Raw genomic sequence first — 16637 nt, forward strand, 5'->3', positions numbered from 1 at the left:
ATCCCCTCCTGTATCTCTATTCTTCATTCTAACATGTTGCTGTAAATAATGCAGAGCTGGCCTTTTTTTAGTGCTTTTTAAATTGATCTCCATTGCTCAGAGGCAGGATGGTGTTAATGACCTAAGTATAAACTACTGTTTTGGATTCTTCTCTGCCCGAGCTATATTCTACAGAGGTAGCAGCTTGTTACACTTCCAGGTCTCTGAGGTGGTAACTGGTGTCACTGTTTGAGGGTGTCAGTCACTTGCCGTGAACAAACACCAGCTCATACAGTGACACCAATCTTCTGGGGAAGCCACACTGAAACTTGTGTCAGAGAAGAGCTTAGCTCCAATAGGACAGACCCAGCATTCAAAGACTGTACAGGAAGTGGGTTTGCAAGCAGCCTTGCTTGTAGCCAAGGGTGGGTGAGCTGTGGTCTGTGGACCAGTGATAGAAAATACAGCCGGAGTCTTTTGTGATGTCTGTATGAAAAGATACGTTATATCTCTGAATACTTGTAAACTGTTTGGATGAAATATTAATGGAGTTTGGGGAAGATGCCAGCCAAGCAGCTTTCTTTTGACGCTCTCTTTATCTGATCTTGGTAAGGACTAGAGTGTTCCTCTGCAGGATTCTAATACAGTGGAGCTGCAACACCAAGTGCAGGGAGGACCTGAGGATCCCTCACACACCACATCTCTGTGAAAACACAAATGCCTGTGGAGCCCACGTATGTAGTGGTCTGGCTTCTCACACACTTGAACTGGGAGAGGGAAGCAAGTCAGGTGACAAGAGGGGAGAAGCACAGGCTCTCCCTGGGTTACATGCATGGTACCATCTCTGCTTAGGAAGAGGAGAGCAGAACAAGGTCAGAGAGCAATGGGTTTTATCAGAATGAGATACAGAGGTTACTGGTACCTAACCATTTTGTTGCAACACTGACTGGGCGTGGTGGTGTGTCTGTGGTACCTGCTTAGAGCCATTCCTGCCCTTGGCAGAAATCTGAGGAAGATAGAAGGCAGAAGCACACTGACCCAGGTGCTATGGACTGTCCTTCCTCATGTATCCCACTCTCACCTCTGTCCCTTTTTTCTTTTTAGCAGATAGGTCTGTGGTCTTTCACATATGGACTTTATAGTGTTAAATAGCATAACTGAGTTCCTAATGCACTACTGCACATTTTCCAAACCTTTACTCCTTACTGCCCATTTCCAAGCGAGCAGCCTGCAAGGCTGTAGATCTGAGACATCCACTTCTTCCTCAGACTGGCTAGTCAGACATTTCAGAAACCCTCAGGAGGAGGTGATAAACAATGGGGGAGCATAAGCCTCCTTTCTGTAGGAATCCAGAGCTGCATGTGGAATCAGTGAGACATTTTATTTCCTGCATCCTGTTTCCAGATCTGCAGCCAATAGGTTTCGGGCAGAGTGTGGTGACCAGTAGAGAATCTGGCTGCAATAGCTGAGCAGGAGGAAGAATGCAGAGGCAACAGCTGCATTCTGTGATTGAGAAAAGCGTGACCAGGGATGGAAGTGGGACTGGACTCTGCAAATGGGGAATATTCTGGAATGTACATGCACTCTCATACATATGTTTAGGCAGGCATTTAAAAGAAAGGATTTTAAAGGCCTCAGATGTCATGAAAATTACCTGGGGTATTTAACTAGTCCGAAGTGGCTAATCTCAAACTTCAGAAAACCAGGAAATACAAAATGATGGTGTGGATAGAAGATTTCTACATGCAGTCATTAGAAAGATGTAAAACAGTATTGGAAACCACTGGTTCTGTATTAATAACATTTTATGTTGGTTTTGCTAGGTGTGTTCATTTCTAGTGACAAAAAGGCTAAAAGGACAGCTGTGAGGGCATTTGTTAATATGGCTCAGGTGCTCCTGACTCTGGTTATGTTTATGCATTTATTTTTTAATTATTATGTTTATCTTTAGACACTAGACTACAGCAAATAGAAAATCATACCCACTGCTAATCTCAAGATACTGAAGACAAATGTCTGAATCTTGGATTTCTTGTAGTTTCAACATCAGTGGCAGGGCTTTGTGTACAACTAAGAGCAGTAATCGTTGTAACTAACAATCATATGCATGCTGATGTTTGCCTATTTGACCTAACTATTTTTTCTTCTATTTAAATAAAATCTGAGTGAAAACCAAAATAATTCCTTTCTGAAATACTTGAATTTTGAAATCTCACTCTTGGAGTTTTTTCAGTCTTTCTGGTGCAACAGTATTAGCTTAAAACTGCATCAGAAAAATTGTGTTAATCTCAGGCTTCATGTGCAGTTCTCTAGTAGCATTTCTTTGTAATGAAAAACAAAGTCAAATGTGAAATGGAGGCCACATGTCTCTGATTCTGCTGGTTTTGCTTTTACCTGGAACATGTGGAAGTCTACAGGCAAGGCAGTGTAATATAATATATATGGACAGGGGTAGGAATCCCATTTGAAAATGAGATGTAATGCTGTAGAGCAGGTAGAAATAGAGAAGATGAAAGCATAGTGCAGGCTGCTACAATCTCATTAGATACTGTCATGGTTTAATCCCAGCCAGCAACTAAGCACCACACAGCTGCTCATTCACTCCCTCCCCATGGGAGTGAGCTTGAGTGGCAGAGCTTTGTATGCTGAGCATGACATCTTATGATATGGAATATCCCTTTGGTCAGCTGTCCTGGCTGTGTCTCCTCCCAATTTCTTGTGTCCCTCAGCCTCCTCGCTGCTGGGGTGGGATGAGAGGCAGAAAAAGTCTTGATGCTGTGTAAGCAATGCTGGCAGTAACTTCAACATCCCTGTGTTGTAGCTGCTGTGAAGAAAATTAACTCAATCCCAGCCAAAACCAGCACAGGTACTTAGCATTTTTTTTCTTGTCTTTTGAAGTTCCTCTAAAATTGTGATTTCTTTGTTCTGCCCATACCTGTCTAGCTTTTTGGAGCTGGGTGATTTTGACTGACGTATTTGGAAATGACAAAACGATCCATAGTTAAAAATAGAAAATAATTAAAATTCATATTCTAGTGTTGTTCTACTTCGTGAACAAATTTGAGTGACAAAATTGTAAACTCTAGTTTCTCTGTTAATTGAGAAAGCTCACTCAGTGACTGGGATTAGAGAAGCATTGGCAAGGGTCAAGTCAGTTAGACCTGGAATTCTTGGTTTGCTGGGGTGGTATTTCCTTATAAAAGGAAACAGTTGCAGTGGGCAGATGAGGAACTATGACATTTTTTGGTGCGTAGGAAAGCATTCATCCATAAGCCTACTGATGGGAAATCCTCCCAACACCAGATTATTATGTGCTGTTTAATGGGGAATTTTCTGATTCCCCCTTGCCAAAGTTGTGTTTTCAGATGTCAGAAGTGGTGGAGCAGGTGTCACACACAGTCTCCACTCTGATAGACTTTACTGTGACAGGGCATTTTCACAAATTGTATCTTTCTGGCAACCCTTATGCTTTCATAAACTACTTTTCCTCTCTGTGTATTTGCAAGGAGACTTTATTTGTTGTTGTTGTTAGGAGTGGGGAGCATACCTCTTCTTTTTCTGACAGAGTTTTGAAGTCTGAAATTTAAATGTGCCATGTTTTGCAGCAGTGGCAAGACACAGAGTTGTTGTGGTTCCTTGGTATTTGAGATGCAGACAATCCCACCCATCAATAATGTTGTATAGAATGGAGTCTGTCAGCTTCACCCAAGGGTCTGTCTGGCTGGAAGGTGTCTGTGGGCCAAATACCTCTGATGCTGGTACCAGTGGGAAGGTGGTGGGCATTTTTTGGGAGTTTAACACAGCAGCAGTGGGATTTCGCAGCTGCTTGGAGACAGAACACAAACTTCTGTAAAGGCTGGGCAAGCAGCCACATACTTAAAGCTGTGACAGGTGAGCTCTGACATATTTTTCTGCAGTGGTTAAAGGCTGTTCCTGTAACTATCTGCCTGCTGGATGTTGCTACTTACAGTTAAGGTCAGCAGGACAGAGCACGTGCCAGCGCCGTAGATGCCCTGCTTCAGGTTCATGATAGCTTCAACCTGCACAGACTAATATGAATAGCTTCATTTGGTAAGGGAGAGAAGTAAAACTCTGACAAAGTAGTCCAGTCTTCTCTGCAGCATTTCCTTGAATACTACTGAAATGCTTCATTTTACAAGGCAGGTGAAATGTTTCATTTGGATTTGTGTAATAGGTTTAGAAAAAACACTCTGTCAGTATTTGAGGTCAGGATGTAATGAGAAACTGAGAGTGATCTCCTGCTTCAGGTAGTGCATTTGGAAATTTGTATCAGAAATTAATGATCCATTTATATAAGGGATTTTGTAGTTTTTTGGGGTTTCTTTCCTTCATTTATTTTTCTTGGAAGTCTGTTAGCATGATATGCAGTGACATTTCAGGAGCACAAATACAAGCAGGAGATGTGGAGAAAGACAAAGCATGTAAGCTGACATTCAAGCTGAGAATCTCTCATATTCAGTACACTTTGTGTGTTTTAAATTTAGTACTTGTATTAACTTAATCTTGGCTAGTGCAGAAAATCTTCTGTCAAAGACCTTTCTCCAAACGTTCTTTTGTGTGCATGCTGTTGGTTACATGTAAAGTACTGTTCTTTAGGTGCCTTTAGGGCTCAGCTGAGGGTCCTAACTTGATGTTTCACAACTTGTGCAGAAAAAAGCTTCTCTGAAGAATTCAGGATGAGAATGTAGCAGCTCAAATTTAGATCCAAGCCTGGAGATAAAGCTTATAAAACTTCAGTGGGACTATTTTGTTCATAAAATTATGGATGTGCTATAGTCTTTTGCCACAGGATTAGAAACTAAGTAGTTGCTCAATACTGAGATTAAAATAACATCAGACCAAAAACACTAGTTAAGTCAATAAATCAGTTGGTGCTACAATAAGAAAATTAAATTTTTTAGCTATTAAGTATGGTCATAAAGGATGGTGCTTTTAAGAATTAGTGCAGCATTGACATTTTCTTTTTAATGTATCATCTGTATTTTATGTAACAAGCAATGCTGGACTGAGTTATATAAACAAGTAAGTGTTTTATGCATGTTATTTCAATTATCTGTCCTTGGAGAAGGTGAATGAAAAATAGCTCCAACTCAGTTTTAGCATCTTCATTTTGACAGTTGTAATATGCATATTAATGAAGAGTGTGAAGTGTAGAGAAATGGGTTCATATGTAAAAGCTGATGTCCTCTTAGTTCTTTATCTTAAAAGGAAAAGAAAAAAAGAGAGTAAGGAAGAAAGAAGCAGAGGGTATGTTTTGTGGGGCATACCAGATCTTTTTGAAACAGCTTGCACAGTTCCAAGCTAGCTGAATCAGCAGCACGTTTATTGGTGGAAGGCTATAATCATAGTAACACCTGCAGTGTACAGCAAAGAAGAGGCACATCAAATCTGGCAAAGTGTTGAATGAAGTTTTTACGTCTGGTTTTAAATCAAGTTAGAGCATTGCTACAAAGAGTAGAATTGGTTAAGTAGTAGGGTTTAATCAAAAAATTATTTTAAATTTGAAGGATTATTTAGCTGGTATCTTTGAAGAAACCTTAGTTGAGAGGCATGGGGCTTTCACCAAGTATCATTATTTGGATTAGTTTGCTTTATACAAGATGCAGTTTTAAAATGTACAATTTTGGTACAAAATTGGTAACATATATGTTTGAAAAAGAACCTGAGGATTTAAAGTGACAAAGATCTTTTCCATTACTTATTGGTTTTAATATATTAATAAACTTTTAAGGCCAGAAGAGTTTGTTAGCTCTAACTCTTATTGAGCTTGTTTTTGTGTTGTGTGTTTGGCTCTTGAGTAAAAGATTTTACTGCTTTTGTTAATGTTGTTATAAGGTGCTCGGTCAGATTAAGTGTATTTGAATCAGTATGCAAGAGGGCAGGCATTGATCAGTTGTCTCTAACATTACAAAATCTGCTCAGTACTAGATACAAGAGCAAACTAGTCAAATTAACTATTCCTTAACATACTGTTATCTCTTAAACAGAGAATAGGACCCATCCAGTGTGGGTTTGATGTCACTAGGTAGGAGGCTTGCTTTTATGAAAAGTAGTAAGGGAGATGAAGACTTAGAGTAACTTTAGAGCTGACTTTTCCAGTCTGCATGGGAAATTTGGTTATCTGTATTTCATGTTCTTTGTCCCTTTGGAATGAGAAATAGCTGACAGCAAAAGACAAGAAGTACATTAAAAAAATGTTGTCTAGGGATTGCAGACTACAAGCATTTCTTAACACCTTTCTTGTGTTATAGGAACACACTAAATCTTGGGAATGGAATTGCCCTGAACTTCCCTTCTGTGTGATCTTCCTGCCTGCTCTGTACAGATGTTTTTAGTTCTGCTTTTAGCCTTTGGGTGGGCTTGACAAAGAAACTAATTTGAGCTCTTTCATTCTTGATGTAAGGAGGGGCAGGAAGGGGAACCTTCTGCTCTGAGATACCAGCAGACAGTAAGGCCTTCAGAGTGACACAGTGGCCCAGTTGCCAGGAAGTCTTATCAAGCACAGTGAGACTCCAGTCTTGGCCAAGCATTTGAGCCACTGACGTAATAAAGGTAAAAGGTTTTTGAGTTCTAGTAGAACATCTGTTCATGGTATAGTAAAATGGAGATGGCACAAGCAATCTTACTCATTTCAAGCATGTCTTTTTAATAGCTGGCAATGGAAATGGTTACTTTTGTCTTTTGGCTCTTCATCAGACCAAAACTCAAATTAACTTCTTTTTCTGCTTCCCATTATCTCTTTGCCATATGCTTCCTCAACTCTTATCTCTTTAGATAGAAACGGGTGCATACAGAAATTAATTATAAGATCTAAACATTGTCAGTGAATACTGTAAGAGAAGTGCCTAATTTCTGAAACTCTACTAAACTTTTATGCTTCAAAGAAGGAGTTAAGGAAGGATTGTTTAAGGGCATTAAAAGAGATTTAGAAGAATTTTTGGAACACTTATATCAGTCCACATAGCAAAGGCTCACATGGGTAAAAGGACGTGTTTCAACTTAAAAACTTAGAATGAACTTAAGGGTTCATTCTCATATATCTATACCTATACCTTTTTATCAATGTACAATAGAGCTAAAGAGAGTGACCAAACCAGGCTTGTATTTAATTTGACTTTGCTATGATTCTTTGTGTGTGATTTAATTTTAAAATGTGAAGATTCAGCTCTGTTCCTTAGTGAAGTTTAAGGCAGTTGCTTTTTGGAAGCAAGATTAGGCAATGGGACTCCTTTCCCTGTGTTAACTCTTCATCATGTGGTAGAGTGTCTCTCACTTACCCAGCCACATAACTGGAAGTAGAAAGCATATTGCAGGGTTTCTTAATCACATGCAAATTCCATTCATGTGCCCAAGTTTTCAGAGAAGACTTAGAGATTTAAATCTACAGACCCTGTTAGTTTCAGTAGGAGCTGTGTGACTAAATCCTCTGAATTAGTTTTGAATTAAAAAAACAAACAAGAAGCCATGCAGCACTTGTCAGCCCAACCTCCTGGCACATTTAGCTGCTTTTTAGGACTGCATTGATTGATAAATTGTTTTGGCAAAAATTGAGGATGCTGGTGAATGAGAAAACAGGAGCTGTTGGGTTCATCTAAGGTATTCCTGCTCTTCACAGCCTCAGAACAGGGTCTGGGAGGCATGGCTGGGAGGAGTGTGATACATCTTCTACCCAGATTCATAGCTATAAGGCATTTTTAAATGTGCTTGCAGAACTAATCTGGGGAAGGTTTGAAATTTGGACTAGCTTTGGTTTTTGGCAAGATTGAGCACTGTTGTGCAGGACATTGTGTTCTTATGTTTCTCTAATGCTTACAGGTAAGCATATGCAATTAGTCATTACAGTGGTAGCTTTGACAGGTTTGGGACTAAAACTTCCAAATTAATCTCTTTGATTTTTTTTCTCATTTCAGAGACACTACTCTCCCCTGAATAGAGATGGCAGAAATCAATTCTCCTGTAAATATCAAGGAAAAGGTAGGTTTAAGTAACCATACAATGCAAGCCAAAATTATATTTGCATACATATTTCATTTTTGCTCTTTCCAACACTGTTCACATACTGAACTTTAATGTGTATTGACTCTGTGCATTAAGTTAAGTACACAGACGGGTATTGATAGGACTAATCTGAATCTTGCTTGACAAGAAGCATTTTTGGTTTTTTGCAGAGAGACTGTTTTGTCAGCTAGTCTTCTCTTACTCCTTTGTAATTCCTGTGCACACTGATGCTGTGGAGAACAGCACTTTGGGATGATTGCTGCTGTACAAAACACAATCATGTTGAGGAAACATGCCCTTTAGAAAATAATTTTCTGCCCAAGAATGTTATGCCTGTAATACTTAAAGAAATTCCTAAAAGTGCAGGATCTGAAAAGAGCAGATTACTTTTTCCTATGAAAGTATGTCTGTTTTACAAAGTGCATTCCATGTGCTTGAGTCTTCTTCATATCCTTGGCTGGAGCTCGAGCCTCATCACCCTTTCAGGAGCAGTAAAGGACCTAAAGCTAATTAGGATAAGAGATAGGTCAGGAGATCTTTTGTGACTCCCAGCAGGCAGATTGTGAAGAGACAATCTAACAACAGTACTTCCTTTGCTCTATATCTGTTTATGGGTAACAGTTCCTTACCTGTTGCACTGCCCAGGTGCCTGGTTTTTGAGTAGTTTTACCTTATATTTGATGTTCACATCTCAATTGCTCATTGTGCTTGAGGATTTGGATGTCAATATGAATCTCTGTTTTGGTGATGAATATCTTCCTTAGTCCTTAATAACAGCACAGGGTTTTAAAATTGAGTAGCATGATGATTTTGCAGTAGAAAGTAATGTCATCAATTTCTTTTTCCTGGTGCCAGAGTACTCAAAGGTAAACTACAGTAATTCTCAAAATACAACTCAGTAAATAAATTGAAACTCTGCATATTTACTGTGTAGCTTGAATTTTTTATTTAAATCAGTTTTACAAGTGCATGATTTTACAAATCACATGTTTGTCTTTTGCAAGTTTAAGAATGAGGAACTGCAACAGGACTTTTATTCATGCTAGATATCTGTTATTCCATGTGTGATATCTGCTGGGAGTGTCCAAAATCAAATGTTTGTGAGCGTATGCATTTTTAGGCAGGCAAATAATTGGATCAATACATTCTGTTTTAAATTGTTCTACTCTTTATTCCTGTATCTTCCATCAGTATTTAAGTCCCACTAAATCCCTATGCCAAATTGAAAACTTAGTTTAATAGCAATTGAAATTCTTTTGCAAAATCACTGGGTTTCGTTCTGGAAAATAAAGATTAATAACCTACTAAATAAAGGGTTAGTGACCAAACAGCATAAGCCTCATGCAATCTACATACATCAGCTGGGAAAGTGTCGTGCTCAGAGAGCCATTGCACCAGGACAAGTCTGTCCTGTTTTAAAACAGGATTGCAATGGCTCTGTTTGGTATCTCGTATTTTGTTTACAGCATGGGCAGCAACAAACCGAGTAACCAAAACGTGACTAGCTTCAGAACTCTTTGAGTGATGCACTAGAAATGTGAGGAAAGGGTTGAACATAGAAATCCTGCAGAGTTGCTTTTGATTATATTTGCACATAAACTGCTGAAACGTAAGGATTTCATTTGCATGTTTGAAAAGCCGACATATTTACAGTGTGCTGGTAAGAGTCAAAATCACATCCCTTTCTCTTAGTTTGCAGAGCTTACATGGTCATGCTACACAACACTGAAGCAGAGTGAGTTTAATGTTTACTTTTATCCACCTTTTGGGAGGCAGTATTTCTGAGTAAGAAAACCAAGGTTTATAAATACAATACTTCTGCTGAGCTCCACAAATCCATTGCCATCAGTGTAAATACAAGCAGGCCTTGTTTAAAAGAACAGAATAGAATGCAGTTCCTTCCCAGCTCTCCTTTTCTTCTTCCTTAGTGCTTGCAGATCATAATGTACTTAAGGCTTTGATCTTGCTAGGACTTGCATGAAGCCAAAGGACCTGCACATCTGCACACAAATACTTACTCATGGAAGCTTCTGCAAAAGTAGCACACAGATTTCTCCTTAAACTGAAGGTTGTTTCACTGTGGTAAGAATGTGGTGCAGATCCCATGCAGATTTCAGCATGTTTGCTCTTTTGTTTGAGGGTGGGGGACAGTTGTTTGGGGGTTTTTCAGTGGTGACCTTTCCCTGTGTTCTCTCCATGATCAGCTTCTAGTTATTCAAGAAATTAAAACCTCTGCCACTGTTTTAAAAGTGATGTGAGGCCAAGGCAGACATTTTGGGCATTATGCTCATGCCCAGACTCTGTAAAGCCCCACCCCTGAATTTGAGTCGTAAAAGAATGCTACTGTGGTAGTGATACTTGTATAATTCATTCTTGGCATTTCAGCTGACATAGTTCATAAAGTCAATAGGTTAAACATTTTATTTTATATTTTCTTTTTTCTCCCCCAAGAGATTTATATAAATGTTGGCCTGTGATGTTAGGAAGACTAATGGAAGTTTCCATAGTTGGCAGAAACTCCTGCAGCTGTGATACTCTTGTGGGGGAGCCAGGACTTTTTCAATTACCATATTTTCATGCATATAACCCGCAGATTTTCTGGAATAACCTAAGTTCTGCATTTCAGCAGACACAAAGGTCATTAATTGTCTGCATAACTAGTATAAGAAGTTTACCATCAGGATCTCTCTCAGAATAATTCCCTCTGCCCTGACCCTTGCTATAGTCTTCCTTCACTGTGCCACTCTCCCTCTTGCCTCTGATAACACTCATCTCTGTGCCTGATAATACAGGATAAGTAAGGACTTTTTTTTTTGTATCAGGATTTTCAGAGACTGAGTGTTATACATAGTTCAGATCATATGCACAAAAGTTCACTGGATTAAAGGATAAAATGAGCCAAACTCATTGGCTTACATCCAAAATCCATAAAATCAAAGGAGGTATTCAAGCATTAACCTAGTACATCACCAGAAGAGGTGCTGAGATTCTGAATTACAAGGCTTCCAAAGAAGAAGCAATTGGAGTGAGGAATACAAGTGATGTATTGTCTCCTGCAACAATTAGACCCTCTTAGTTTAACAAGAGAAGAGTGAATATCAGGCACTCCCCAGGATAACCATTCAGCTCTGGCATGTGACTCTGGTTTTGATCCAAAGAAATATCAGGAATTGTTTAAACTTCAGGATTTGCTTTTGGGCCCATATTTTTTCTTTTGTTTTTTTTTTTTTTTTTAATTTGCTGTGTGTCTAAACATGTGTGAACAAGTGAGATCTGCTGTCAGATGGAACTAGCAAAATACTCATTCAGGTGAAAATTCTCCTTCTGAGATTCTGTTAGGAGTGAAGTTTTGCTGAAATTCTCCTGAAAGGCTTGCTTTCTCATTTGTCATTTCAACTGTCAGAGCTGGAGGAGCAGATGGGCAGCACTGCTAGAAGGAAATTTTATTCAGATGTGGTTTTGGAGGTTTCACAGTTTTGTTTGCATTACACCATAAATGTGGTTTTCATAAGCAACAGTCAGCATGCAAGGAAAGAGTAGGATTTAGAGTGGAAGGAATGGAAGTAGTATGTAAATTTAAAATCATACATTACAAAAGCAGATCGTTTCCAATCCGTGATTTCACTTTCTCCATAAAGTTGACCTTTGCAGCTGTTCTTTGCCCACGTGTTGAAGTAGATGGACTGTTCAAAGACCAGAAAAGTTGATCAAAATGCACTTTTGTCACTTGATGAGCCATTTAGCTTGGGTTAAGGATATCACAGACTTATGTCTGTAAATGGTGCTGTCATCACTCAAGCAGAACAGTTCTTACTAAGCCAAACTTTTCAGGAATCCTGAAATAACATATTAGAATGTCTGGCTTTCTATTTCATGGGTAAGAGTGAAATAATAAATCCATGACAAGTGCCTTAAGAAGTTTACTGCAGCAAGTAGAACTTTTTTGGGGCTTACTAGGAACAAATGATCAGAAGGTATCAGAGTGATGAACTGATGATCATGTAGCAGAAAGAGAGGTACAGACCTGCTCAAAGGGGGTATTAGCAACATTTGTTCAGTTTGTCAGGATGAATTTAGTAAAGCTTCTGGGAAAATGTCTCCAATGTAAGAAATAACCTCCAAATGCAACCAAGTCAAATTGTATTCATGAAATATGTCTGTGTAGAAGTTCAAAACCTTTTAAAAAATTTTGCCATGAAGTGGTTTTAAAATGCATTTTCTTGCTTAATGTAGCCAGGACATCTGCTAATGCTAAATTCCTAGAGTATCAAAACCAGCAGTATTCTGCAGGCAGCCCTTCTTCTCCGCTTCACTTGCAGGATTTGGGAGGAACTGGAGGTGTAATGTAGTTGAATGATGTATATGTGTACATAAAAGTTTGCTACTGACATGGAGTGAAAATAAAGTAGGAAATGTCTGTGTTTCTTGATAACCATACTTATAAATTAATTTAGTTCTTAACTTAGAGAAAATCTGTTGATCTTAGTGTTTAGTACGAAGTGAAGGTGGATCTGCGTTAGTTTTCCTAACCAAGAATAAGTAAGAATATTTCTGTCTAAGTGACCATAATAGTAACTTACTTCAAGGGGATTACAGCAGCTGTGTTCAGGGGTTTCAGAACAGCCGTGAGCTTTCAGCAAAGAAGTTCAATTTGTCACTATGTCAGAAATACATAAACAAACTCTCTGAACCCCGGATATGTTACTTATTCACCAGAAACATCCTCTTTGAGATGATGCCAAGGGGGACCAGATGGAGCAGAGCAGCAAACAGGCAGTGATTGAGTCCATGTTGTTACAGTTGCCTGGGAACCATTTGAAACTTGATAGAGAACACGTAAAGGACTTAGAGGAATACACAGCACTGTCAGCTTGGTTCTGCATGTGGAATAGGTAATCTGGTGTCACAGCTTCCAGGCAGGCTCTGTTTCTTTTTGAGCTTGACTTACCCAGAAGATCTTGTGAGATGGATGTTTGTGAGAACTTAAGAGTAAGCTACCATGAGAGGATAGAATTCAGTATCCTTTCCTGTGTGCTATATTCTTCAGAAGTAACCTGTTACTGATTCATTTAATATTTTTTTTTTAGGTGAGCCAAAAATTTGCCCCAAGTGAGATGTTTAACAGTAATCATCAGAAAAATAGTCAAGTATATCTGATAGACCTTGGGGATTTTATTGTGAGGTAGAAGCTTATCTGAGGGGACTAGAAACCTTTTTCAGTTTTGATTCCACTTCTGGGCAGTCTTCAACCTTTTTTGTAAGAGATAAAAACATCCTCATGACTGTGGAATTCTGATCCTGATGAGACATAATCTGGCTCAAATTGCAGCAAGCATTAGCATTACTTGAGCTCTGGATTGTGAGTTTAAGTGGAGGTGGACCTGCATTCTGTCTTTTACGTTCTTGACTGTATGCAGTTTTTTTCGAGATCACAGATTTCTATTTCAGATCTGTGATTGCTTGAAAGTAGCTTTTGTAAGCTGAAATTCTGAGAAAGTTTTCTTAGTAGTAAACAAACTAACGTGCTTGCATGTTAGGCTACAGGAGGGAAAGCCCAGGAATTTAATTACTATCAGCGACAGATTCTCAACTAATGCTGACATTAATAGTGTTAATTATCTGTGGTTCTGAAGGTATGTTACTGAATTCTCTTGGTGTCCCAGAATGCTGTCTAGCATCCAGATGATGACAGAAGTTCACTGGGAATCTACACCAGGTAAAAACAGGATGTTTCACAAAATAATTAAAATAATTGACTTCCTTGTAGTCTGTCTCGTAATGCTGTTTCTCCTATGATCAGGTTTCAGTAAGTAGAAAAAAAACTGTTTTCTCCCACATACATGGAAATCTAATAAAGTACACTGCTGAGTTAGCTTTTGCAGACTGGCATTAATGCAGTACCATTGCATGGTAAGAGATTCTTTTTCTCTGGTACTTTCTTTCATCCTTTAGCATGCTAAATATTTTTTAAGGGAGTTTGTTGATGAGAAGTCATAAATATCAGATTATTCTAGTTGCATATTCTGTTGCTTACATATTGAGGAGAAGGATGTTCTTGCTGAGTTTGAGGACTATAAATTTAGAAATTTAGGAGTTACCTCCTGCCATGGAATCATCCTGTCACAGCTGTAATAAAAATGACCTCTGTACAGTTTTTTGGATTGGGAAGTGATGGACTTCTCTCAAGCAACTGGAGGTTTGTAAGTGGGTCAGATGTATAGCTGTACTAGCACAAGGGCTGTTTTATCACCTGAGCTAGCAGGTGAACCAGAGAGGAACCAGCATACCTGGACTGCCTAGGTCCAGCTCACACTGAGCCCTTCTGTGTAAGTCCACATTGCCATCTTATATTTGTCAAGCTTTCATGGAGCTTTGATATGCTTCTGTTCCTCACAGTCTGTGTTAGGTCTCTTATGACCTACAGCTAGAGAAGTGCATTTGTGTTAGGCTTATGCTGTCAGGAAGTTTCCTATCCCTCCCTTTGCCTTTTTCTTTTCTATCACTAGGTCCCTTTCCAGAAACAAATGGGACACATTTTGCATGGGAGCACAGAGCTGAGCTTCAGACCTAGAAATCTACACATTTGAAATTAGGGTTAAAGGACTAAGGGGTGTAGTATTAGGGACCTTGAAATTTGCATTTCTAGGTGAAAGTTGTCATATAGCCTGGTCTCCCTCCACATACCTTGTCCTCCTCCCAGATGCACTGTCAGGTCACAATTTGAGTCTTGTAACCATGTGTCAGTAATTTCTGTCCAGTAATTGCTGACTTTTTCATTGCTGTGTGCAACAGCTCCAGTCTATTCTGGATTAAAACATTGGTCAAACAGTGCATATGTTGTACACCTGATGTCTGGCACACAGATCTTTGTCTTTGAAATTCCAGAAGAAATACGGTGACATGATGCCATTTTGTTCCTAAAAATTTACAAGACAAAATACTTTGTTTTAGAAGAAGAACCTTCTGGGATCTCTGCTCTGTTGGAATTATGGGGTTATATCTACTTTTATTGTTTCTGAACTGAGATGGTTATATATGTGTGTGTGTGTGTGTCTGTATTAATATTGATGCATCCTACTGGTTGCAAATTTTAGTTTTCATCTTCTCACCCACATAAATCACTGCACAAATCTGGAAAGGAGAAACACTAACTTGTAGGGATCATGGATATCACAGCATACATACACAAGAGAAGCAGCTTTTAAAAGTCTAAGCAACTTCTGATTTGGGATTTCCTGGGTCTTGGATGCTTTCCTTTGCAATCTGATGCTCTTTTCCTGAGGAATTATTTCATTAAACTTCTCATTTTTTTTATATTTTCCACATAGAAAGATAATCAAATGTATTTTTTGTGCAACGGTCAACAAAAAATATTGTTGGGTTTTGGCAGTAGAACTGTTGAGCTTTACAGAATATTAATTCCCTAAATCAAAATTTTTAGTAGTCCAGCTAAACCAGGGCTGTGTCCACAGTGTTGTCATATGCTTAATTTCTTTTCTCTGTAATGTTGACCATTTTTCCTAAGATCATCATCTTGGTTTTTCTGGGTTATCTCCACAACGAGAATGTTTCCATAACCTTTTTGTATTTAATTATAGTACTAGTTGGATGAAGCACAGTTTAGCTTTTAATTCTGGTTTTTTCTGTTAAGCAAAAAACTCTTAACAAAGACCACACAGTGCAAACAGAAAGTCTTCAGTTGATTTTTTAGTCTAAAACATAGTCTGCTTGGTTGAGTTCTTGAGTGTCAATGTTCTCCACCCCACAGATGTTCTTCTTGTCTTTAGGAAGTTTCCAAACTGCACTGTGGCAAGTTGCCTGATCCTCCAAGTGAGATCTTAGCCTCACTTGGTTGTTTCCAGATGCTTCTTGAGGCTCGCAGACCTTTCATAGCAAAGTAGGACCTAGAAGCTCTGTGAAATCCCTATGCTTATATTTAAAGTTGGTTAGAATACTCTAGATATTTCTTACTGTTTTCCTGTAAGCAGTTACCACAAGGAGGTTATGCAATTTTGAGTAGGCAGAGAGATGATCCACATGATTGTGAAAGAAGAAGGGATTTTTTTGTGAGAATATGAAGATGTAATCCACATGGTGAAAATATTTGGGAGCTACCAGCTTGAATATAAAATGGACTGCAACTTGTGGCCTGCTCTACCTTAGTGTCTTTGCCAGCTTTTGTTATGGAGCCAACTCCGTTCACGCTTTTTGCAGGTTAATCACTAAATAGCATGCCTGTGCCCACAATCACTAGATTAATGATGCCGTTTTCCACTGCTTTCTCTGCACATCCTATTGATCTGTGTCAGCTTTCACTTGGCTGCCTGCAGTACATAGCAGAGTGCTATACTCACTTCCTTCCCCGTGCATGTACGTCAGCTGAAGAGAGAAACTTGAGCAGACAGGGGTTTTTCTGGATAGTTTCTGGCAACAACAGCCTCTGGGTCAAGCAGTCTACTTGTCAGCCTAGTCTGTATGAACTTCAACATACAGTTGCCCCTGTTGAGTCGATATTCTGAAGCAGCCTCTGTTGGCTGGGGACCGAGCTTGTGGGCAAGCCTGGTTCAGTCATAGCATGGCAACGTTAGACAGACTGAGACAGGCCTTTGGGAAAGGGTCCTTGGGAAGTAGACAAGCAC

General features: G+C 39.1%; 1 protein-coding gene across 6 annotated transcripts in view; it reads left to right on the plus strand.

Annotated features, from left to right (window-relative positions):
• SPATS2L (spermatogenesis associated serine rich 2 like) overlaps positions 1–16637 on the plus strand; it is a 116514-nt gene that overhangs the window by 65140 nt on the left and 34737 nt on the right. For 5 of the 6 annotated variants that reach the window (XM_069022113.1, XM_069022114.1, XM_069022111.1 and 2 more), the window contains one exon: positions 7911–7974. In XM_069022113.1, the coding sequence (XP_068878214.1) occupies positions 7936–7974 (39 nt within the window). In that variant the 5' untranslated portion in view covers positions 7911–7935. Of the gene's footprint in view, positions 1–6403; positions 6553–7910; positions 7975–16637 lie in introns of all 6 variants that reach the window. The other variant, XM_069022115.1, reaches the window with a different exon arrangement.

This window comes from Aphelocoma coerulescens, chromosome 7 (genome assembly GCF_041296385.1).
Source record: "Aphelocoma coerulescens isolate FSJ_1873_10779 chromosome 7, UR_Acoe_1.0, whole genome shotgun sequence".
Classification (NCBI taxonomy): Eukaryota; Metazoa; Chordata; class Aves; order Passeriformes; family Corvidae; genus Aphelocoma; species Aphelocoma coerulescens.